At 47.8% G+C, this 25,225-nt stretch overlaps 1 protein-coding gene across 1 annotated transcript in view; it reads right to left on the bottom strand.

The window, feature by feature from the left end:
- The window catches only part of LOC121278118 (dynein heavy chain 8, axonemal-like), a 2,067,071-nt gene that overhangs the window by 1,961,731 nt on the left and 80,115 nt on the right, over positions 1-25,225 (bottom strand). The window contains 2 exon segments of the mRNA XM_041188205.1: positions 4,507-4,600; positions 7,778-7,930. Of these exon segments, the coding sequence (XP_041044139.1) occupies positions 4,507-4,600; positions 7,778-7,930 (247 nt within the window).

Below are 25,225 nucleotides of genomic sequence, written 5' to 3'. Positions count from 1 at the left end.
CTCAGAGTAAAGGGAAGACCTTTTAGAACAGAGATGAGGAGAAACTTCTTTAGCCAGAGAGTGGTGAATCTATGGAATTCATTGCCACAGAAGGCTGTGGAGGCCAAGTCATTGAGTGTACTTAAGACTGAGATAGATAGGTTCTTGATTGGTAAGGGGATCAAAGGCTATGGGAAGAAGGCGGGAGAATGGGGTTGAGAAACTTATCAGCCATGATTGAATGGCTGAGAATCGATGGGCCGAATGGCCTATTTTCTGCTCTTATGTCTTATGGTTTTATGGTTATCATTTATTGCAAGGGGAACTGAATGCAAAAATAGGGAGGTTATGTTTCAACTGTACAGAGCATCTAGAGTACTATGTACAGTATTGGTCACCTTATTCAAGGAAGGATGTAGATGCATTGGAAGCAGTTCAGAGAAGGTTTACCAAACTAATACCTGGAATGGGCAGGTTGTCTTTTGAAGAATGGTCGGACAGGCTAGGCTGAGGGGTCTTGACAGTGTAGGTGTGGAGAGGATGCTTTCTCTTGTGGGAGAATCTAGAACTAGGGGTCATTGTTTAAAAATAAGAGGTCCATTTAAAACACAGATGAGGCAAAAAAAAATTCTCTCAAAGGGGCATGAGTCTTTGGAGCTCTCTACCTGAAAAGGCAGTGGAAGAAGCAGAATCCTTGAATATTTTTAAGACAAAGGTGGATAGATTCTTGGTAAGCAAGGGGGTTATTGGGGGTAGGCCAGATGCAGATTTGAGGTTACTATCAGATCAGCCATGATCTTATTAAATGGTGGAGCAGGCTCAAGGGACTGAATGGTCCACTCCTGCTCCTTGTTCATATGTTCATATGACACTCAGCCAGTTCCTGGTCCTCCTCAGAAAGGCAGGGGGGCCCAATCGGCCCTCATGGCAGAGGTTGAGCAGCAGCTGTCTGAAAGCCCCTCTCAGAGCATTTCTAATGGGGGTAGCAGCTTCTCTGCTCCTCCGCCATTGGCGCAGTCACCCTCGAGTGCCATGGCCACAGAAGGGCCTGCTGCTACTTTGCAGGAGACTTTTAACGTAACAGGGCCCTCGAGGCCCCACCCACCCAGAGGACACCCGCTAAAGTCATCCAAGGCAAGGGGTAAAATGGATCAGCAGCGTTTCTCCACTGCAGCTGAATGTGAAGGGGGGGGTTACCACACGCAGCACAGAGATGACGCCACAGTAAGCGTAAGTAGGTTCATATGGATGCATTTAGGTTTTGTTTCTTTGGCAAGGGCCCGATGGCCAAATGTCAAAAAACTATGGGCAGGATTTTACAGTTGGCATGCGGGGGCGAGACCCGCACACCGATGCGTAAAATGACATGTGGTGACATCAGATGGGCGTCCCAACGTCACTGCATGCCATCATGATGTTTCGTTGGGCGGGCGCGCAATGATATATGATGCCTGCCCGCTATTAATTAATGGGCCACTTAAGGCCCTAGAGGTACCAATCGACAGCAATTTTTCGGCGCCTGTGCACGTGCACAACGGGCAGGCATTTTGTGTATAAATCTCATTTGTATAAAACCTCATCCACAGTCGGGACAAGAGGGCTCAGTGGGGTCGTGGGTACGCTGTGTTAAATATTGATTTTTCAAAGTTACTGATACTTGCCTGTGTGATCTGCAATGCTTCGAAACGCATACCAACTGCCTGGACTAGACTCACAACCTTCAGGTCAGCACTCTGCAGTGAGGAAACTTTTTTGGGCCTGCAGGTTTCAGGAAGTCTTCCCTTAGTCTGGGAATGGGAGTTGAACTCTCCACTGGTGGCACCGCCTCTGAGGAGGAAGGGAGGGCTAGAAGGGGGAGGAGGCCAGGAATGCATATTCAGCCTCCAGGGCAGCCACCTTTGGGAGGACAGGCACAAGGGGTGCAGGGCCAAGGAGTAGTCCTAGGCAGAACGGGCCGCAAAAGACGCCACTATCCTGCTGCCAGGGTATACAGGCGGCGAAGCAGGTACCTCAATATGTCTGAGATGTGGTGCAAAGGAGGCTCCATTTCTCAAGGGAGACAGTCAACTATACCTGTCAGTTGATTGAGCCTGAGATCTCTGCGAATTGTGTGGGTGGACACCACATGCCAGTGGCTTTAAAGGTCACAGCTGCCCTCAACCTCTATGTCTCTGGCTCCTTCCAGAAGTCGGTGAGTGGTATTTGCGGTATCTCCCAATCATCTGTCCACACTTGTGTTAAGCAGCTGACAGACGCTCTGTTCAGGTGTGCATTGACCTTCATCCACTACCGCTGGGACCAGGCAAACCAAACACAGCGAGCTAGAGGCTTCGCGACGATTGCTGGCTTCCCCTGTGTCCAGGGTGCAATAGACTGCATACATGTGGCCATCAAGGCGCCAGCAGGTGAGCCCGTTACCTTCGTCAACAGGAAGGGATTCCACTCCATGAACGTGCAGATAGTGTGTGATCACAGGATGCAGATTTTACAAGTCTGTGCAAGGTACCCAGGCAGCTCCCAAGACGCCTACATCCTCAGGCTCTCCCAGGTGCCAGGCCTCTTCAGTGCTCCAGCCTGGTTCGATGGATGGCTGCGGGGTGACAAAGGCTATCCCCTCAGAAGGTGGCCTATGACATCTCTCTGCCATTCAAAAACAGAAGCAGAGCAGCTGTATAATAGGAGCCACGCCTTCACAAGGGCTGTGGTGGAGAGAGCCCTCGGTCTTCTCGAAATGCGTTTCCGATGCCTGGACAGCTCAGTAGGCGCACTCCAGTGTGTCGCTGATAGTGGTTGCATGCTGCGCTCTCCACAATCTTGCGCTGGAAAGGGAGGATGCTGTGGATGACAAAGATGGAGATGCAGCGGCTGCGGCTGTACATGATGAGTCCAGCAGTGAATCCGAGGATGAGCATGCACAGGGAAATGCAGAGGGGATAGACCCTGACCCGGGCATACTCCAGGGAGACAGGGACATCCGGGAGGCTTTAATTCAACAAATCTTCAGCTAGTATACTACATATGGACCTCCAGGACAAGCCTGGACTGCAGGCTCCATACTCGACGCCTAAGTGCCAAATCTGCCTGGAGAGAACATTAACTAAGGGCTTTGTTAATAAAGCTGAATGTTCCACAAATCACTCGTAACATTATTGGAAACCATCCACCGGCAGAAGAAAAGAGACACCGTCAGCCGTGGTGACATGTCTGAGTTTAATATTACAAGCAAGGGAACTTACAAAAATAAAATGACAAAGGTGTTAAAAATCGCACCAACTCATAAAGACCTCATTGCGGGCCAACACAAAAGCACCAGTGATAAACCAGTGGTGTGCCTTATGTTTATGTTTTCGGGTGTTACATCTTGGTGCTGCCACCTCGCTGGGTGTGGTATCTGAGACAGCCTGCTCATTGTGCTGTGCTGTTGACCTCAATGACCTTGGCAGTCATCGTCTGGCCCGTGGAGCTTGTGATAGCCCCTCCTGGGAGGGAGCTGCCAGTTCCACAGCTGGTATCTCCCCAGTTGTCATAGCCTCACCGGATGCAACGGTCACTGGTAAAGGGGCAGAGGAACTGCCGCCCTCATCCAGGGCGCCCTGAGGGGAGCCCACGGAGATGATAGGCAGCTGTATCGCAGACATAAGGTCATTCCGGACCTCCCTGCTCACCATGGATAGATGGGCACCGAGCTGGGAATCTTGGTGCCAAGACCGTCTCCCACACTAGCACTGACCAGCTGAGGTCAATGCCGATGTGAGGACTTCCTCAAGCAAGCGCATCCCCAGGAAGCCCTGATTGGTCTCCTGGAGAAGCCTCTCTGCAACAGTCGCCACTCTCTCCATGGAGGATACATGATGCTCAGCCATGAGGCTCATTGCATTGGGGATGGTGCGCGTAGACTCCTCCACCACGGACACCAAGCCAACATAGCCTCACGTATCTCCACCTGCACATCCGACTGCATTTCCTGCATTTGCTGCGTTGCAGACGACTCCAGAGGCATATCATCAGGCACCGACTGAGCACGTGCTTGACCCCATGCAGTCCCCTGACTGCTGGCACCACGGGCACTCTGTCTCTGCCAGCTCCTCCAGCAACTGTGAAGTGCCCTCAACGCTGTGCCCCAGGACACTAGCCGATGTTCCAGTTCCCACCAAGGTGCTAGTATCTGCACTAGTGCCTGTCTGGCACAGATGGTATGATGCTGGTGAGTGCGAGACTTCAGGTTCCTCAGGTGTGAGAAAGGGCCCCTGCTGCTCCCACTCCCAGCCCTGTTCCACTGATGCTGAAAGGAAGAACAAGGAAATTGGATCAGTTAACGTGGAGGCAATGTCAATGTGCATCCCTGTTCCCCGGATCATTATGCGCTCATCTTTCCATAAGCAATGGTCAAGCCATGTTGCAAACTTCAACCGCTGAACATTCAGCACTGCCATGGCTGTTGGGAGAACAATGGTGACCTCACATCTGGTCACCCCAGCCTCACCAACACCGGTGGACCTGGGCACATGGCGCCTCTCCAAACCTAGCCTCCAGCCTCCTGCTCGAAGCGGCTGAGAATCGCCAACTGGGCCAGCCCGCTGCCACTCCTCACCTGCTTGGCTGTATTAGGTCCATTCTTCTCCTGAAAAGGAGAGAAGAGCATTGATTAGTGCATCTTGTACCTGGATTTTCTTTGTAGATGGCCCACCCCAACCAGAGTGGGACACTGCAGGGCTCCAGTGCATCCTCACCCCTCTGCAGCCAAACACTCACACAAAGATGCTAGGCCTGTCCCCCCAACACCCCCTTGGCCAAATGCTGCCTACATCAATTAGGCACCACATGGTTTAACATTCCATAGCAAGAAGGTGCAAGCATGTGGAGCAGAGAGGACAGCAGATCGATTGGTGCCATGCCACCTTGAAGCTCCCCTCCCAGCATGTCATCACTCTGACTTTGACATGTCCTGGAGTTCCATCACTGCACCTAGGGGCAGCTGCTCCAAGCTGCCCCCAAAACAGTAATGTGGGTCTCAGTGTACCACATGCTGCGGGGCAGAACTCATCTTTTCACCACCCCCTCAAGGTGACCTTGGCATGGGCAATATCTGCTGGCACACCCAGTGAAGGACACGTGCTGTCAATGATTCAATGCAGTCACTACAATCAGACTTGGCCAGGGGCAGGGAGGGTGCAGGGGGGGGGAAGCCTACCTACTGGGTTAAGTAACCAATGCCAACATGGTACTCATCCTTCCCGGGTGTAACAGGTCCTTGAAGCACTTGCTACCCTGGATCCAGGTGTGTTGCACCATGTCGTAGAGCTCACAATCTCCGCCACCTCTTCCCAGGCATGTTTGGTTATGTGGGGCGGGCCTCTTCCTCCCGTCCTGGGGTACAAGGACCTCCCACCATGTTGCCACCTCCTCAAGGAGGGCAGCAAGGCAATCATCAGAAAAACGAGGGGCAGAGTGCCCCCCCCTGCCCTACCCTCCTACCTGGCCTGCTCACCAACAGCGCTCTGGGGATCCCTTCCCCTGGCCATGATTCACAGACTTTGAAAGGCTGCAGCAGCTTTTTAAAACAGGCCGCCGGGTCGCCACTAGACCAGGTGGTCATTGCAGTCCTCAAACCGCCCGCCCACTCCTGCTGACCTCGGGAGTTGCGATTCAGCTGAGCAGGCATTAATTGGCCCGTCTGCGTAAAATGGCAGTTCAGACCTGATCGTAGGCGGCAATTGGGTCCTTGGCCACACACGCCCGCTCCCACACTGCCCGCCTGACAGGCAGGAAATTCTGCCCTATATGTCTCATAGCCATAATACAGAGACAAAGTGGATTTTTTCTGGCTTAAGAAAATGAAGAGAAATGTGGCCCATGCAAAATATTATGTTAACGTATGTCAAGTTAATGGATGGCTACTGTGACTGTCTGAGATAACGTTTGGAACAAAATTTCTGTGGAGCTGGGGTGAAAGAAATGCAGAACATAGACAATTAAGGTAAACCCGGAGGGTTTCTACAAGTATATTAAAAGTAAAAGGATAGTAAGGGACACAATTGGTTCCCTTGAAGATCAGAGTGGTCGTCTATGTGTGGAGTCTCACGAGGTGGGGGAGATCTTAAATAGTTTTATTGCATCAGTATTTACTCAGGAAACTGGCATAGTGTATAAGGAAGGAAGGGAAACAAGCAGTAGTGTCATGGAACATATAGAGATTAAAGTGGTGGAGGGCCTGCTGCCTTACAGCGAATAAAGGTAGATAAATCCCCCGGGCCTGACATGATATTCCCTCGGACCTTGAGGGAGATTAATGTAGAAATTGCAGGAGCCCTGGTAGAAATATTTAAAATGTCCTTAGCCATGGGTGAGGTGCCGGAGGATTGGAGGGTAGCTCACGTTGTCCGGTGTTCAAGAAAGGCTCCAAAAATAAACCAGGTAATTACAGGCCAGTGAGCCTGACGTCAGTAGGTAAATTATTGGAAGGTGTTCTGAGAGGTCAGATATACAAATATTTGGACAGCCAAGGGCTGATTAAGGATAGTCAGCATGGCTTTGGGCGTGGTAGGTCGTGTTTAACGAACCTTGTAGAGTTTCTCGAGGAGGTTACCAAGAAAGTAGATGACGGGAAGGCTGTGGATGTTGTCTACATGGACTTTAGTAAGGCCTTTGGCAAGGTCCCACATGGGAGGTTACTTCAGAAGGTTCAGACACTTGGTATCCATGGAGAGGTTGTAAACTGGATTCGAAATTGGCTGTGTGGGAGAAGACAGAGCGTGGTAGTAGATGATTGCTTCTCAGATTGGACGTCTGTGACTAGTGGTGTGCCTCAGGGATCTGTGCTGGGACCATTGTTGTTAGTTGTCTATATCAATGATTTGGATGATAATGTGGTGAATTGGATCAGCAGGTATGCTGATGACACTAAGATTGGAGGCGTTGTGGACAGCGAGGAAGGCTTTCAAAGCTTGCAGAGGGATCTGGACCAACTGGAAAAATGGACCAGAAAATGGCAGATGGAATTTAATGCAGTAAAGTGTGAGGTGTTGCATTTTGGAAGGACAAACCAAGGTAGGACATACACAGTAAATGGTAAGGCACTGAGGATTGCAAAGGAACAAAGGGATCTGGGAGTTCAGATACATAATTCCCTGAAAGTGGCATCACAGGTAGACAGGGTTGTAAAGAAAGCTTTTGGCATACTGGCCTTCATAAATCAAAGTATTGAGTATAGGAGTTGGGATGTTATGGTGAGGTTGTATAAGACATTGGTGAGGCCTAACTACAGGAAGGATATCAGTACGATTGAAAGAGCGCAGAGAAGATTTACTAGGATGTTGCTGGGTCTTAAGGAGTTGAGTTACAGGGAAAGATTAAACAGGTTAGGACTTTATTCCTTGGAGCGTAGAAGGATGAGGGGAGATTTGATAGAAATTTACAAAATTATGAGGGGTATAGACAGAGTAAATGCGAGTAGGCTCTTTCCACTTAGATTAGGAGAGATAAACACGAGAGGACATGGCTTTAGGGTGAAAGGGGAAAAGTTTAGGGGGAACATTAGGGGGATCTTCTTCACTCAGGGAGTGGTGAGAGTGTGGAACGAGCTGCCATCTGACGTGGTAAATGCGGTCTCACTCTTAAGTTTTAAGAATAAATTGAATAGATACATGGATGGGAGAGGTCTGGAGGGTTATGGACTGGGTGCAGGTCAATGGGATTAACAGAATAATATTTCAGCACAGACTAGAAGGGCCAAATGGCCTGTTTTCTGTGCTGTAGTGTTCTATGGTTCTAATTCAGAAGCCTTGATTGTATAATCTACTGGAACCTTGGCCTCACGTGTGTCAGGGCCAACCATGTGCTCCCATGCAGGCCCTTGCACTTCATCTAGTGGTTCATGAACATCCTCATCGATCTCATCATCAGAAGATTGATTGGTTTCTAATGGGTCTTCTTCCTCCAGGGCAGCCTCTCTCTGAAGCGCAAGGTTATGCAGAGCTCACCACACAAAAACAATCAGTGATACTCTGGATGGACCATACTGCAGTGCTCCTCCTACTCTATCCAGGCATTGGAATCTCATCTTTAGGAGCCCAATTGTTTGCTCTATATTGGCCCTGGTTGTGCTGTAGCTGTCATTGTGCCTCCTCTTTGCGTCTGTCCTAGGAATTCTTACTAGCATCAAGAGTCATTTCTTCAAGGGTAACGCTTATCACCCAACAGCCATCCATCCAGAGCATCAGGTCAAGTAAACATTCTGGCACCTGAGAGTTCCTGAGAATGTAGGCGCCATGGCTGCTGCCTAGGTACCTGGTGCAGACTTGCATAATTTTCCAATGGTGGTCACATGCTAATTTCATATTTGGAGAGTGATAGCCCTTCCTGTTTATAAATGTGCAGGGCTGGTCTCCTGGAGTCTTTATGACGACAAGAGAGCGGCCTACAACTCCCTTAACCCTGGAGAAACCTGTCATCACCACTGTTGGGAAACCAGATCTTCAAGAACAGTTTTTTCTTTTAAAATTTGGAAGGGCATTGCATTACTTGGACACTTAGGAGCTGATTTGGATTTTTTTTTAAAAGGTCATAAGTTCATCTAGGACTGGGAGCAAACATGCCTTTTCCAAGAAATCACATTGCTTTAGTAAAAATGGCCAGCATGGCACTCGAGGAGGAGAGCTTTTACTTATTTGAATTGTATTTATTTTAAAGGCTAGAAAAAAGAATGATTATAAAGGCAAAGGCCCTGATGATTTACTGGAAATCACCTGACAAAAATGAGTTTTATGTTTTGAATTTTTTTTGAACTCAGTTGGGAATAACTGGGAAGGAGAAAGCTGCCCAACTTGCACTCTCTTTGCCTTGCTTGAAATACAGTGTGATTATCTGTATCCAGCTAGGAATTCTGATCTCAGTTGAACTTGTCTGTATTTGAAAACCCGAAAGGCTGAGAAGAGAGGGAGATCCCAAGGATTGATACGGATCTGTTCTCCTCCACACTGAAGCTCCATTGGAGAGAACATTCAGACATCTATAGGGACTATCAAACCGTCTTCACACAAGGGAGCACCAGATTGACGATGTAAAAACCCTGCGCACTTTATCCTTTTTACAAAGTCTTTTTTAACCACCAATCTCTGCAGAGAGGCTATCTGTTTGACTGCTGTTTGTTTTTGCGTGTGTGTCTATGTGCTGGGGTATTTTAAAAGGGATAGGTAGTTACACTTCCAGGCTACAAATAGTGTGTTAACCAATTCTTGCAACTTGTTTAAAAAAGAAGTTTCATTTTATAACAAATCAATCATTCTGAGTTTATTGAAATAAGCCTGGTTAAAGTCTCTTTTCCGGGTCTAACGGTGACGAAGGTAAATAATTGGCCATTTTGGTGAGTGAATTAAACATTTAGGCTAATGGTGCAACATGTGGAGTAGTGGGGTTAGATAAACTGCGCACTCGCCCCATCCTGTTCATGATACCACAAACCCTCTGGCTCGTTCAAATTGACTACAACGGTCCCTGGTTAATGCAACATACTGACCTGCCCTTCAGAATATTGTATCAATGAAGACCTTTATGTGGTATTGTAAGAAATTGGGGCCTTTAATAAGCAGGTATTTTCTGCATTTTATGGGATTAGCTATGCAGCATTGATTTTCTTTCTGAAAAGAGGATTTCTAAACGCTGATTCCTAAACAGTTGTAGTTCAGGCTGCTATGTTGACATGCCTAAGCTGATAGAATTGTGTCTTCTGTACCCCCTTATTCTATACAAATGTTGAGAAAGGGCCAGGATATGACCCTCAGCAGGATGTAAACTACAAAGCTGACCTTTGTAAAAAGGATAAAGTGCGCAGGGTTTTTACATCATCGTAGCCATCATGACATTTTGAGTCCCTGTCCTGTATCCATTGGTCAGAATAATTAGATAGATGATTGACACTGAGTAACCTACCAGCCCCCCAAAAAAGGTGTATGTGTATATATATATATATATAGTGGTGTCATACTGGTGGTGGCTGCTGAGGTGCTGGGGCTGAGGTCGGGCAGAAGTGCTGGAGAGGTCCTGCTGAGGAATTGCATGCTGCTAGGTGTTGGGGAGGTTGGAGAAGTCGTCGTTAGCTGTCTTCTTAAGATGGATGAGAAACAGGAGGATGGTGAGATCAAGACACTCTGTGCCAACTGGTCTGCCGTCTGGAACCAATAAAGCACAACTGTGACGAGTCAGAGACTTTTTCTGTCTAATTAATTAATATATCATATCTAATCTGTTGTTTCTTCATAAACTCAATAAACCATCTTAGAATTACTTACGACTACTCGACTGCCTATTGAGGTATCTGTGGTTCTGAACCCCGAAATCTCACAATTGGTGTCACGAGTGGGATCCTCAGTAGTTGAGATAGGCTTGGGATTTGAGAAGCAACAGTCTTAGGTTGTAGTTTAACATGTGGGGTAGTTATTAAGTGAAGTCAGGAGTCACAATGGCATATGTGGGGAAATGACTGATTGTTTGACAGAAAACAAGCAAACCTGGAGTGAGGGAGATACTGGGATTTGATAAGCTTTCTAAAAAGGTTCAGAAAGGAAAGGTGAAGTTGAAAAAAGTTCCATAATAAATTGGTTTATGGTGTACGTGTGTTTGCCGTACAACTGAATATAAACTAAGCAGACAGGTCAATAAGTTGCAAAAGAGATCAACCCGTTCAATCAGTTCTGCTGCGAACAGGAAACACACAACAGAGTATGCTTTACAAGGTGAAAAGTTAGACCAAATACTGGAACCCACAAAGGTTGAAGTGGCACCAGAGAAGCAACTTGAATCTTTCTTTTCAAAGTTAAACAGAGGGCAAGGAGGCTCCAAAACAGAGTTAGGAAGAGATGATTTTAAACAGACCCTGACTGCAGATCCCAAGAATCAAAGCAGGGGAGAGACCAGGACACTCACAAGGTCCGAGTTAACATCAAACATCTCCCCACTGAAAGCCTGAGCGTATTTGCAGAGAGATCTGACTCCTGGCCAGTCATCATTCACGATCCTTACACCGACACTATGGCCAGAATTTTCCCATCGGCGATTTGGGAGCAGGGCCCGCTCGCTGATGGGAAAATGACGCAGGATGACGTCGGGAGGAACCCCCGACATCATCCCGGTCCATTTAAATCTTTAGGAAGACGGGTAGACAGCGAAATCAGCTGTCCGCCCGCTGACCTGTCAATGGCCAATTGAGGCCATTGACAAGGTAATTAAGATAATTAATGACCCTGCCCATCCAACCTTAAGGTTGGCGGGCAGGCCAGGAGCCCCAGCGGGTTTCTGATAATACATGAAGCCTCATCCATCGGCGGGATGAGGTTTCATGTCCGATTTTAAAAACTTTAATAAACTTTATGACATTGTCACATGAGGGGGACATGTTAATAATTTTTTTATTTTTCTATTTTTTAACTTTGTAACACTTTCACTGATCTCCCTGAGACAGCACTTAATCTCAGGGAGCAGTGCGCTCTTTCGCTCACATGCGCGAAAGAGCACACTTTGACAGATGGGGAATCCCTCTCCCCCCACCGCACAGGAAGCACACAGCGCTTCCTGCCGGGCAGCTGGTTGGGCGGGCCTTAATTAGCCCGCCCACTTAAAATGGCAGTGGGGCTCGCTTTGGCGGCGGAGTTCAGTTGCCCTCCAGCCGCCGAGGCCCGCCCGCCAACCGAGGGCAAATTTTTGTCCTATGAATTTGGCAGCAATTTGCCCAGCTGAGTACACCATACATTCACATCGAGTCATTGCTAAAGCAGGGTGTTGTTCGCAAACATCAAAGATTCAAAAAATTGGATTTGAGGAAGAAGCTAAAATGTTTAAAATTCAAATGATTCATTTTACTGACTTTAAATTGCTGCCAGGTTCTGTTTTTAAAAAAATTACAAGCTATACTAGTGTACAACTGTGAAGGCCATTTCATTCCAAAAATACAAAGATAAGTCTGCAGTGTGGCAGCAATCCAATTTGAACTTTTCAAAATTATTTGAGGCCAGAAGACTATAAGGCGTAGGAACAGAAGTAGGCCATTTGGCCCATCGAGTCTGCTCCACCATTCAATGAGATCATGGCTGATCTGATAATCCTCAACTCCACTTTCCTGCCTTTTCCCATAATCCTTGATTCCCTTACTAATTAAAAATCTGTCTATCCCAGCCTTTAATGTACCTAACGACCCAGCATCTACAGCTATCTGCAGTAAGAATTCCCAGGTTCACTACCCTTCAATTAACTTCAGTTTACTAAACTTCTAAAATTCAAGCTAAAAACATATTTTACTGACTATTTCTTTCAAATTTGATTAAGCAGCAAATATCACATTTTGAAAATTGTTTTAAAGGAGGGAAAGGATAAACAAAAGAGCTAGGAAAGATTCTATCCAATTACTACAGCAAGAGTGTAAGGATATTGGTCTTAAAATCCGGGTGGTATAAAAAAATTGGGTGGGAAACATTTTACAAAACATGAAAATATTTCAAAATAATTGAAATTTAATCTAAAATTTGGGCAAAGTTGAAGAAAATAAAAGAATTTAATAGAGCAAGCTTAAAATTGACTTCGGTTTTTTTCTGCTTGGGGAAGGTTTTTCGAAATTACGTAAAGTGACACAATTGCCTGCCAAGTTTTCTCCACTCCCACAACACCCCACTGAACAAGCTGTGAAGTTAACTCTTTCTGCTGACAGCAACTTCTTTTTTAATAAAAAGATAAAAACAAAAAACTGCGGATGCTGGAAATCCAAAACAAAACCAGAATTACCTGGAAAAACTCAGCAGGTCTGGCAGCATCGGTGGAGAAGAAAAGAGTTGACGTTTCGAGTCCTCATGACCCTTCAGCAGAACTGGGTGAATCCAAGGAGAGGGGTGAAATATAAGCTGGTTTAAGGGTGGGGGGAGGTGGGGGGGGGGGAGTGTTGGGTGGAGGGAGAGAAATGGAGGGGGGTGGTGTGGTTGTAGGGATAAGCAAGCAGTGATAGGACCAGATAATCAAAAGAAGTCACAGACAAAACAACAAAAGAACACAGAGGTGTTGAAGGTAGTGATATTATCCAAACGAATGTGCTAATTAAGAATGGATAGTAGGGCACTCACGGTATAGCTCTAGTGGGGGTGGGGGGGCATAAAAGATTTAAAAATAATGGAAATAGGTGGGAAAAGAAAAATCTATATAAATTATTGGAAAAAACAAAAGGAAGGGGGAAGAAAGAGAAAGAGGGTGGGGATGGAGGTCAAGATCTAAAGTTGTTGAATTCAATATTCAGTCCGGAAGGCTGTAAAGTGCCTAGTCGGAAGATGAGGTGCTGTTCCTCCAGTTTGCGTTGGGCTTCACTGGAACAATGCAGCAAGACAAGGACAGACATGTGGGCAAGAGAGCAGGGTGAAGTGTTAAAATGGCAAGCGACAGGGAGGTTTGGGTCATTCTTGCGGACAGACCGCAGGTGTTCTGCAAAGCGGTCGCCCAGTTTACGTTTGGTCTCTCCAATGTAGAGGAGACCACATTGGGAGCAACGAATGCAGTAGACTAAGTTGGGGGAAATGCAAGTGAAATGCTACTTCACTTGAAAGGAGTGTTTGGGCCCGTGGACGGTGAGGAGAGAGGAAGTGAAGGGGCAGGTGTTGCATCTTTTGCGTGGGCATGGGGATGTGCCATAGGTGGGGGTTGAGGAGTAGGGGGTGATGGAGGAATGGACCAGGGTGTCCCGGAGAGAACGATCCCTACGGAATGCCGCCCGGGGGGGGGTGAAGGGAAGATGTGTTTGGTGGTGGCATCATGCTGGAGTTGGCGGAAGTGGCGGAGGATGATCCTTTGAATGCAGAAGCTGGTGATGTGATAAGTGAGGACAAGGGGGACCCTATCATGAGGGAGGAGAAAGCGTGAGGGCGGATGCGGAGGAGATGGGCCAGACACGGTTGAGGGCCCTGTCAACAACTGTGGGTGGAAAATCTTGGTTAAGGAAGAAGGAGAACACATCAGAGGAACTGTTTTTGAAGGTAGCATCATCAGAACAGATACGACGGAAGCGAAGGAACTGAGAGAATGGGATGGAGTCCTTTCAGGAAGCGGGGTGTGAGGAGCTGTAGTCGAGGTAGCTGTGGGAGTCGGTAGGCCTGTAATGGATATTGGTGGACAGTCTATCACCAGAGATTGAGACAGAGAGGTCAAGGAAGGGAAGTGTCAGAGATGGACCACGTGAAAATGGAGGGGTGGAGATTGGAAGCAAAATTAATAAATTTTTCCAAGTCCCAACGAGAGCATGAAGCAGCATCGAAGTAATCATCGATGTACCGGAGAAAGAGTTGTGGAAGGGGGCTGGAGTAGGACTGGAACAAGGAATGTTCCACATACCCCATAAAGAGACAGACATGGCTGGGGACCATGCGGGTACCCATAGCCACACCTTTTATTTGGAGGAAGTGAGAGGAGTTGAAGGAGAAATTGTTCAGTATGAGAACAAGTTCAACCAGACAGAGGAGAGTAGTGGTGAAAGGGGATTGTTTGGGCCTCTGTTCGAGGAAGAAGCTAAGGGACCTCAGACCAACCTGATGGGGGATGGAGGTGTAGAGGGATTGGACGTCCATGATGAAGAGGAAGCAGTTGGGGCCAGAGAACTGGAAATTGTTGATGTGAGGTAAAGTGTCAGAGGAATCACAGATGTAGGTGGGAAGGGACTGGACAAGGGGAGAGAGAAGGGAGTCAAGATAATGAGAAATGAGTTCCATGGGGCAGGAGCAAGCTGACACGATTAGTCTACTGGAACAGTTCTGTTTGTGGATTTTGGGTAGGAGGTAGAAGCGGGCCATCCGAGGTTGGGCGACTATCAGGTTGGAAGCTGTGAGAGGAAGATCCCCAGAGGAGATGAGGTCAGCAACAGTCCTGGAAACAATGGCTTGATGTTCAGTGGTAGGGTCATGGTCCAGGGAGAGGTAGGAGGAAGTGTCTGCGAGTTGAGGCTCAGCCTCCGCGAGGTAGAGGTCAGTGCGCCAGACAACAACAGCACCACCCTTGTCAGCGGGTCTGATGACAACGTTGGGGTTGGACCTGAGAGAACGGAGTGCAGTAAGTTCAGAGAGAGACAGATTAGAATGGGTGAGAGGAGCAGAGAAATTGAGACGACTAATGTCGCGCCGACAGTTCTCAATGAAAAGATCAAGAGAGGGTAAGAATCCAGAGGGAGGGGTCCAGGTGGAGGGAGAATATTGGAGAGGACCGTTGAACCGGGAGAGGACTCCTGCCCAAAGAAGTGAGCCCGGAGACAAAGATGGCGGAAGAAGAGTTCAGCATCGTGCCAAGCCCGAAATTCATTGAGATGAAGGCATAAGAGTATGAAACTAAGTCCTTTGCTGAGCACTGAACGTTCAGCGTCGGAGAGGGGAAGGTCAGGGGGTATAGTGAATACACGGCTGGGGCTGGGATTGGAAGATGGGGTGGGGACGGAGGGACAGACAGGGGTGGAGGGTCCTAGATGGGTGTTGGTGTCGATGAGTTGTTGGAGCTTGCGTTCCTTAGCACTTGAGAGAAAGAGAAAAAGTTTCTTGTTGAGGCATCGGATAAGACGAAGAATAAAAAGAAACTGGGGGCACACGCAGCTTTGAAAAAGGGTACGGCGGTGCTACTGGAGGGAGAGGTCGAGTGTGTTCATATGGCGGCGCATGACACTGAGTGTGGATCTCAGAATGTGACGGGAACAGCAGTCCGAGAAACGTTTAATGTCCCGGAGATACCTGTAATCCTGGGTGGGTTCGAAACAAGGGGGATGGAATTTCAGTTGAAATCCAAGTGGGGTAAGTCGGAGACGGAGACAGTCACTGAGAAAGGAGATATGGCTATGAAAGCGGGTTTTAGTAAACACCTTGTCAAACACCAGGAGAGAAATGGAAAGCAGTGAAGGTGAACAAGGCAAAAGAGAGATATGGAAATCTTATCGCAGAGATGAACAAAACTTCTTCAAGATAGGCATTTCTTGAAGAGCGGTGGCAGTCAATTAAACAAAGAGATAAAAACAAAAAACTGCGGATGCTAGAAATCCAAAACAAAAACAGAATTACCTGGAAAAACTCAGCAGGTCTGGCAGCATCGGTGGAGAAGAAAAGAGTTGACGTTTTGAGTCCTCATGACCCTTCGGCAGAACTGGGTCAATCCAAGGAGAGGGGTGAAATATAAGCTGGTTTAAGGTGGGGTGGCGGGGGAGGGGGTGGTGGTTGGGTGGGGGGAGAGAAGTGGAGGGGGGTGGTGTGGTTGTAGGGACAAGCAAGCAGTGATAGGAGCAGATAATCAAAAGATGTCACAGACAAAACAACAAAAGAACACAGAGGTGTTGAAGGTAGTGATATTATCTAAACGAATGTGCTAATTAAGAATGGATGGTAGGGCACTCAAGGTATAGCTCTATTGGGGGTGGGGGGGCATAAAAGATTTAAAAATAATGGAAATAGGTGGGAAAAGAAAAAGCTATATAAATTATTGGAAAAAACAAAAGGAAGGGGGAAGAAACAGAAAGGGGGCGGGCTGGAGGAGAGAGGTCAAGATCTAAAGTTGTTGAATTCAATATTCAGTCCGGAAGGCCGTAAAGTGCCTAGTCGGAAGATGAGGTGATGTTCTTCCAGTTTGCGTTGGGCTTCACTGGAACAATGCAGCAAGACAAGGACAGACATGTGGGCAAGAGAGCAGGGTGGAGTGTTAAAATGGCAAGCGACAGGGAGGTTTGGGTCATTCTTGCGGACAGACCGCAGGTGTTCTGCAAAGCGGTCGCCCAGTTTACGTTTGGTCTCTCCAATGTAGAGGAGACCTAACTCTAACTTCTTTTTTAAATTCATCACACAAGCTTTGGATTACTAAGTATATATTGGGCATTATTAGATTTGAAGTTTCTAAATTTTCAGCTATGATTGGATATATTAACCCACTGGGCTCTTGGCCAGAGCCACAACGGATTGTTTGTGCTTTTTCCAAGCCGAGCAAACCCAGCAGTTTTGTAAATTAAAGTACATCAAAAATACTTTGGGCTTTAAGCTCTAACTAGTGTCAGAAAGTGCTGGCCCGCACAAATTAGAAGAAATAAATACCTACTTACCTGGTCTTTAAAATAACGTTGACATTTCTATTTGCCAGAGCTGCTTGGGGTCTGCATTGAAAGACTCCTAGTGTATTCAAGGAGGCCATGCCCCTTTTTTATGGTGCTAGCCGCCGTAAAGCAGGTAAGTTTAAAAGCCCAGGGGAATTGACAGGCCAGGGGAAGGTAAGTGTCAAAGATAAATAGATAGGATTTGGAAGTTGGGGGACTCCGGGGTGGTTGTTGGGGATGTACGGGAGTTGGTAGGGTATGGTTCAGGGGTTGGAGAGAGTGGTCTAGGGTTGGGGGGGGTGGTCCTTGGGGTAGTGTGGGAGGTGGTCCGAGGGACTTGTCTAGGGGTGTGGGGGTGGGTGGTCCGGAGAGGAGGGGCTCGGAAGTCCGGGGGTGGGGGGGGGCCGAGGTCAGGGGAAGGGGTCCGAGATTGGGCATGGGTTTGAGGTTAGGAGGTCTAAAGTCTGAGGAGGTCCAAGGTTGGGTTCCGAGGTCGAGGGTGTCCGAGGTTGGGGGTGTGCTAGGTCGGAAGGGGGCGGGGTGGTTGGAGTGTATGAGATCAGTGGGGAGGGGGATGGGCGGGGCGATGGTTGGGAGGTTCGAGGTTGAGGGGGGAGATGGAAGGTGTCAGAGGTCAGGGTGTGGGATGGCGGAGTCCCGTGGGCCGGGGGAGGTGTCGGGGATGTGGGGTGTCCTGTGAGGACAGTCTGGGTCGTTACAATAGTTACTCAGAAGTTGGAAGAGATTTTAATTCTTCAAACATTTTCTGGGCAACGATAGGTAAAACCCTGAAGGAACAATCTGAATCTTGCAATTTAAATTACATTTTCGGATGGTTTCCAGTGCAGTGAAATTGTCCAGAAGAAGTGTGTACTTTTGGGAAATTGCCATGCAAACACTTACCAGGGAACTTGCCAGAGGGATTCCCCAGCACATCTTTGGGATACCCACCAAATCTGACACTGGGGAGCACAGAAGTTATGGGCCTTTAGCTTTCAGAAACTTGGCCTTGACCATTCAGGCCCTTTGTTACCACTCATTATCTTTCGAGACAATGGGCAGAAATTTTCACTTGTCAATGGGCGCGCACCCGACCCAAACGAGTGTAAAATGACACACGATGAGTGCGCACTCACATGATATTTTGCTGGAGAGGCATGCATGGCAATCGGAGCCATGCCCGCCATTAATTAAGAGGCCAGTTGAGGCCCTTGACAACCCAACTGATGACGATTTAACGTGGCTGTTTTGCCCATGCGAATTTTCGCTCATCGCGTGGGCAAAACGAGCAGGTGGGCAGACTACAATTTACAAAACCTCATCCACGGTTGGGATAAGAAGGATCAATGTGAGCAGTGAGGAGGTTTGGAGATAACTTGCTGCTGCTGGCTTATTGGCACTTGTCAGCTTAATCGCTGATCGGGGCTTCATTTTTACCATTTCAGGCTTCATTTCAAGACCCATTGGTGTCTTCCAGGCCCTCTAGGGCCATGTGGATCTTTCCAGGTATCAGACAGCCTTCCCTTACCCTGGTAATGGGGATTGTGGCCTCCGCTGGAGGCACCTCCTCTGAGGAGGAAGAGAGGAGCAGGAGGCCATGTGTCACAATGCAGCTTCCAGGGGAGGACGTGTGGGAGGAAAGGCGCAGGCACAAGGGGCGCAAGGCCAGCAGGTAGCCCAAGGTGGAAAGTACCGTAGAAGACGCCACTATCCTGCTGCCATGGTTTACAGGCGGCGATGCTGCTACCTCAATATCTCCAACGTGCAATGCCGAAGGAGGCTCCATCTCTCCAGGGAGACCATGCCCTCCATTTGTCAGATGATTAGGCCTGAGAACAGCTCCGATTATGTGGGTGGACACCCCATGCCAGTGGCTCTAAAGGTCACTTCTATGCCTCTGGCTCTTTCCAAGGCTCGGTGGGGGATTTGTGTGGAGTCTCCCAATCAACTGTCCACAAGCTGTTGACAGAAGCTCTGTTCAGACGGTATTGACTTTCATTCATTTCCATACAGACGAGGCCAGCCAGGCTGAGTGAGCCAGAGGCTTTGCAGCGATTGCTGGGATCCCCCGTGTCCAGGGTGCCGTCGAATGCACACATGTGGCCATCAAGGCGCCTGTGGGTCAGCCAGGTACCTTCCGTTAACAGGAAGAGATTCCACTCCATGAATGTGCAGATAGTGTGTAACCACAGCATGCAGATTCTGCAAGTCTGTGCAAGGTACCCTGGCAGCTCCCATGACGCATCTATTCGGAGATGCTCCCAGTTGCCAAGGCTCTTCAGTGCTCCAGCCCAAAGAGATGGATGGCTGCTGGGTGATAAGGGCTATCCATTGAAAAGGTGGCTCATGACACCTCTCTGCCACCCAAGAACAGAGGTGAAGCAGTGGTACAACAGGAGCCATACCTCCACAAGGGCGATGGCAGAGAGAACCATAGGTCTTCTCAAGATGCGCTTCCGATGCCTGGGCTGTTCAGGGGGCACATTGTAATGCCATCCAGAGCATGATAGTAGTTGCATGCTGCACTCTGTACAAGCTGGCCCTGGCAAGGGGGGAGCCACTGGAGGAAGAGGATGTTGACGCAGCTGCACAGGCCCCAGATGATAAGTTCAGTAGTGAGTCAGAAGAGGGGCATTGAGCCAGACCTCGGTAACTTCCAGGGAGGCAGGGACACCAGGGATTCCCTGATCCAACGCTCCTTCAGCTAGGCTGCCAAATAAGGACTACCACCTCATGCCAGGGCTGCTGCTTCCATCCTGGATCGCAGAAATGGCCCTTTCCTTAGCCCCCAAGATATACTCAGTACCTGTGCAATAAACTTTCGAACCACCCACGTCCAGCATTATATACTGGCCTATTGTACACCTATAAAACAAATGAAGCACATTCAGGCCAATAACACAAAAGTAAATGTAATTTGGAACTCACATAATATTGAATAGAACAATATCCGGTGTCGATAGTCACACGATTAAAATAAGAAAAACAAAATGGGGGAAGAAAAGATGACTGGTAATGAGTCCCTCTTGTGCTTAAGGTGCTTTAAACTTACGTTTACGGGTGCTACGTCTAGGTGCTTCCCCCTTGGGGTGAGGCACTTATCTGAAAAACGGGGAGCTGAGTGCCCAGCTGACATCACCTCCCACCTGATCTTTGCATCCTCGTTTGTAGCCATGTCGCTGCTGCAACTCCAATATGGGCAGCCTCCCTCAGGCTGCCTGCACCATTGTTGAACCAGCCACCGGGACCCAGCACACAACAGATCCCCGCCCCCATTTGCCCCATCTCAGATGTTTTCCAGCTGGCGCTCACGTGGCGTGAAATCACGGTCCAGCTCCGATCATGGGCAGCCCCGCTGAGCCCAACCGACAAGGGCAAAATTCTGCTCAGTGTTTGAATATGGGAAACATGGAAATCACCTCTAAACTGATGGCAAAAGCTTTTAGCTCTGATGCAAACCCACCATTTAAAACTACCAAGCCTGAATATAATTGTTTCTGAAATTGAAATTGATAATTGAAATGAGTTGCTATTTCAAGCATTCAAAAGGGAGTTGCCTGAAATTTAAGGGAATAAACAAATTCTAATTTTCCAAAAAATGCTAATGAAAAAACAGTCTAGGTAGCTTCTCAGTATCAAAAAAAAAGTTTGTTTTTGGAAGAAATAAATTGAACACTAACAAAACCTGTCGGCCAGCAACACTGCTATTTGAATTTGGGATAATTTGAAAATAAAAAAAGTCAGGCACAATCTAGTGAAGGCTTGTCCAACCTTTCACACTTTGGGGGGGGGGGGGGCGGGGAGGTCACATTTTAAATTTTGGGGTAGGACACGGGCTCAGGGGAATGGAAATAATTTATCGCCTTCCCTCTGCTCTTATTCTTGCCGGTCACAAGGAGTCAATGGAGTGCCAAGGCACATCCTTGATCTGATGCCTGTATCTCAGCCTGTGAAGGCCCCTCCCTCCCCACCACATGCAGTTTCAGGGCTCTGCCGCACCTGCCTCGTGGAGCCCTTGGAAAGCTTGATCTTGTGGGTTACTTTTGAGCAAATAAAATGTTGTTAAAGTGGACGAACAAACAAGGAAAAATTGTTAATGCCTGGAATCAAACAGAGATGTTTGATTTCTGGTTTAAATATATTATGAGAATATTGCATTAGGCTGTAAAACTAGCTGATTCTTCAGCTCTTCCATCTCTTTTTTGTATTTGATTGCTGCTGCCTGGAGAACTGAACATTGTTGTACCTTTTCTGCCAACTCTTTCTTCCATTTGTTCAGAGAAGTGCTGAATTATTTCTGTTTCTCCTCATATTTTTCCAAAGGTGCAAACTTTGACTTGAGGGAATCTTGTAGTGTGTGAAGGTCTTTCAACAGGTTTTCTTTTTCTCTGAGAAGCTTGCTTACCTCATCTCGAACGCTGTCATCAAGCAGGGTCTCCTCGAGTTTCTTCTGCTATTCTTCCAGGTTTTGACTTAAGACAGTCTGCATTTCTTCAGGTTATTGAGTCCTTACACACTCCTTTTCCAAAACAGGAACGCTTTCAGCTTCCTTTTGGAACCTCAGTGGCCAATCAGGGTTGATTTCCCTTAGCCAATTTCGCCCGAGAAGGCTTGTACCTCTGCTTCTCAATAGCAACACTGGTAGCTGTGCCGATTAGCTTCCATAATGGACAATTACGCTGCTTATGCCTTTTACTTGAATCTCTTCACCATATATGTTTTTAGCTTGGCAGCTGTTTCTTATAAACTTAATTGATGTTCACCATTATTCAAATATCTGAAGGTATGTTCCCCAATTGCTGTAGTGGAAGCCCCCATATCTACTTCCATTTTAACAGGTTTGCCATTTACTTTCACTGTAACAAATGTTAGTTCTGTCTTTCCACCCTTCAAATTAAACAACCAGTAAATGTCTGAATTTGATGTTTTAGGCCCCTCTATATTGTTAATTTCATTGGGCTTCTTCTTTTGTTTACAAGCCTGCTTGAATCATTCCTTGCACTGCCTCATTGTATTTCCATTTCTGTGACAATAGTAGCGTTCGATATTTTTAAACTGCCAATCTCTAAAAGACTGATTGTTTTCACCTCCAATAAAATTATTCTTCAATCTCGCTGCTAAGTTATTTTTCCTTATTCTTTGGCTAGCGGCAGCTGTTTCCCGCTTCTTGAAAGAGTCTCACTTTTTAGCGCAATTTTCGCTTGAGGTTCCTGCCCGATGTGGAGGACAGCGCCATTTTGCACACCCCATATTGCTTGTGAATCTCTTACAGTGCTCTTCATGGCCAACGCTATCTCTAGCGCTTTCTTGAAATCCAGATTCATTTTGGGCAATCATCTTTTCTGAATAGTGTCCTCTTTCACACCACGCACTAAACAAACTCTGAGCATGTCGTTCAGAGTCATACCAAACTCACAATGTTCCATTAGCCACTTCAAATTTGCCACATAGCATGCAATTGTCTCACCCGGGGCTCTGTTTCATGAATTAAACCTGAAACCTCTGCATTATGACTGAGGGCTTGGGTTGAAGGTGATGTTTCACAAGGTCCACCAATTCATCAAAATTCTTCGAAACTGGGTGCCATCAAACTATGCCGTCGAATAAAACCGAAGGTTTTGCTCCCACAAGTACTCAAGAGGATCGCTCACTTATTTTCTTCCCCCATAATCTCGTTCACTTGACATAAGAATGTGAGGTGTTCTATGTATTGAGACCAATCATCTGTGGCTAGTTCAAAAGGATCAATCCTCCCCAATTGTAGCATTTTAAAGAGGATAAATTCTTCAATTCTAACTGAGCTAACTACTTACAATCACTGGGCAAGGTACAATGCCGATTACTTTCTAACTTGATTTCTTCTGTTCAATCCTGTTTTATGCTCATTGTCTGTTTGTTATAGGGTGGCTAAGTTGTACTGTTAGTAATAGAGTTGAATTTCAGACATTTCTTAAGTGGAAACATTAAGTTTATTTACAATATACTCAGCAGCAACTACAACTACAACTCTATCTCTACACTAAGATAAAAGCAAAAAATTGCAGATACTGGAAATCTGAAACAAATACAGAAAATGCTGGAAAAACTCAGCAGTTCTAGCAGCATCTGTTAAGAGACAAACAGAGTTAACATTTCAAATCCGTTTGACCCTTCTTCAGAGCTCTGTTGCATTTTCTTTTTTTGATTCTATCTCCTCACTGTATGCTGAGGTAGCCCACGCTACTCTCCAAGGGGAGAGGGGACATGGAGGGCATCCACTGCCAATGGCTGTGAAAACGACTGTGGTGCTCAATTTCTATGCCAATGTCTCCTTTCAGGGCTCCACAGGTGACCTTTGTGGGATATGACAAGCTGCCACCCACAAATTCATCCATTAGGTCACGGATGCCATCTTCTCAAGGGCACACAACTTTGTGCATTTCGCCTGGGACCAGGACAGCCAAGATGCAAGGGCCATTGGATTCTCCCAGATCTAGGGATTCCCACAGGTGCAGGGTGTGACTGACTGCAATCATGTGGCACTCAGGTCTCCATTGCTACACACGGTGGACTACATCAACCGCAAGGGATTCCACTCTTTGAACGTGCAGCTGGTATGCGACAACCAGAAATGCATCCTGCAGGTGTGCGCACGGTTTCCAGGGAGCGTGCAAGACGCCTACATCCTCAGTCGGTCACAGATTCCTGGAGTCTTCCAGGGTCCACTGAGGCTGCAGGGATGGTTCCTTGGGGGTAAGGGCTACCCGCCAAGGCTGGGGCTGATGACACCCATGCGGCGACATCAGATTGCAGCAGAGATTGCAGCCTGGCACTCCAACAAGGAGACAAGCTGGCTGAGGAGGAGATGGAGGAGCTGCACATCTCCTCTGATGAAGAGGAAGCTACTGAGGATGAAGGTGAGGAGGTCCTCGGAGGTGACGATGACACCCTTCGCACTGGCTGGACGAGGCACGCGCGCTCAGGATGCCCTCATAGCTGCTAAATTTGTGGAGGATGATGACAAAATGAGCGAGGATGCTCCATAAATCTTCACACAGCCTCTGAGAATGTCTGACTCCTGTCTGGCCGAGGACAGCTTGCTTGCGCTCTGTGATCAGGGTCATATCATAGAGATGCAACCATGAAACTTTAGAAGCATCAGATGCTTTGTCGGCATTCAGCACCTGAGCCCTTCAGGAGCTGGAGCACAGAATCAGTGGTCACGGGTGCTGAAGCCATGGGGGCCAGCCTCCTTAAAGGTGCTGAGAGCACATCGAGAATATGAGAGAACTCTGTGGCACCTGCCCATTACATTGTGGTAGCAATGACGAGCATCACCGAGGTGCAAGCATCAGTAATGCTTCCAGGAAGTGTGAGGCCGAACCATCACTTGGACTGAGACACCAGCACTTATCTTGTGCAGAAAGCTTTCACATCTGAGTGACAAGGACACTGCTCATCAGAACAAGGAGCCATAGGCAGGGAGACATGGTTGAGAGTTTATTGACAATAGTGAACAGCATGTACAAGTAATTATCACTTGTGCCCAGGCTGTGCAGCTAATTCTCCTTAACTTTCCTAACCCTGCCGCTACGTCTTGTTGCTCCCCAGACATCCACAGAGGAGGTAGAGGCAGCCTGTTGACTGTGTCGCCCTGTCTGTGATGACTTCAGCAGGTGTCCTCTGGAAGGCCTAGACTTCGAGGGCCCAGGCCTGCTTTTGGGGTCATGCTGTGTGGCAGTGGCACCCTCCTTGGCATGTGGAGCAGAGCTGTTGAAGTCATAGGAAGATGGGCATTGGATGGGCTGGGCACTCTTGGAGTCACCTCGATGGATGGACACGGAATGCGGACTGCTGATCCTCTTCCATATGAGTGCGCACGAGCCCTAAGCTGATTCCTTGAGGAGCAGGGGAGATGGAGGGAGATCGAGCTGCGTGGCACCACTCTCACATACGCATGTTGGAGGCCGACTATGGTATCAGTGATCAAGTTGAGCCCACGCAGCAGTGCAGGAGTGAAGTCCTGGACCGCAGTCTCCATGGTGGCCGCCACTCTACCTGTGTTGACTTCGATGCGTTGGATGCCAGTGCTATCACCTCAGCCTGAAGGCAGAAAGACTCCTCCATTGTGCGTTGCAATCTGAGGAGTGCAGCGGACATCCCTTCCTCATGTTTCTGAGCTTGCCTTTCCAGCTC

The sequence above is a fragment of the Carcharodon carcharias genome, chromosome 5 (assembly GCF_017639515.1).
Source record: "Carcharodon carcharias isolate sCarCar2 chromosome 5, sCarCar2.pri, whole genome shotgun sequence".
Classification (NCBI taxonomy): Eukaryota; Metazoa; Chordata; class Chondrichthyes; order Lamniformes; family Lamnidae; genus Carcharodon; species Carcharodon carcharias.
The sequence above is the reverse complement of the archived record's forward strand: the minus strand, read 5'-3'. Positions and strand labels throughout refer to the sequence as shown.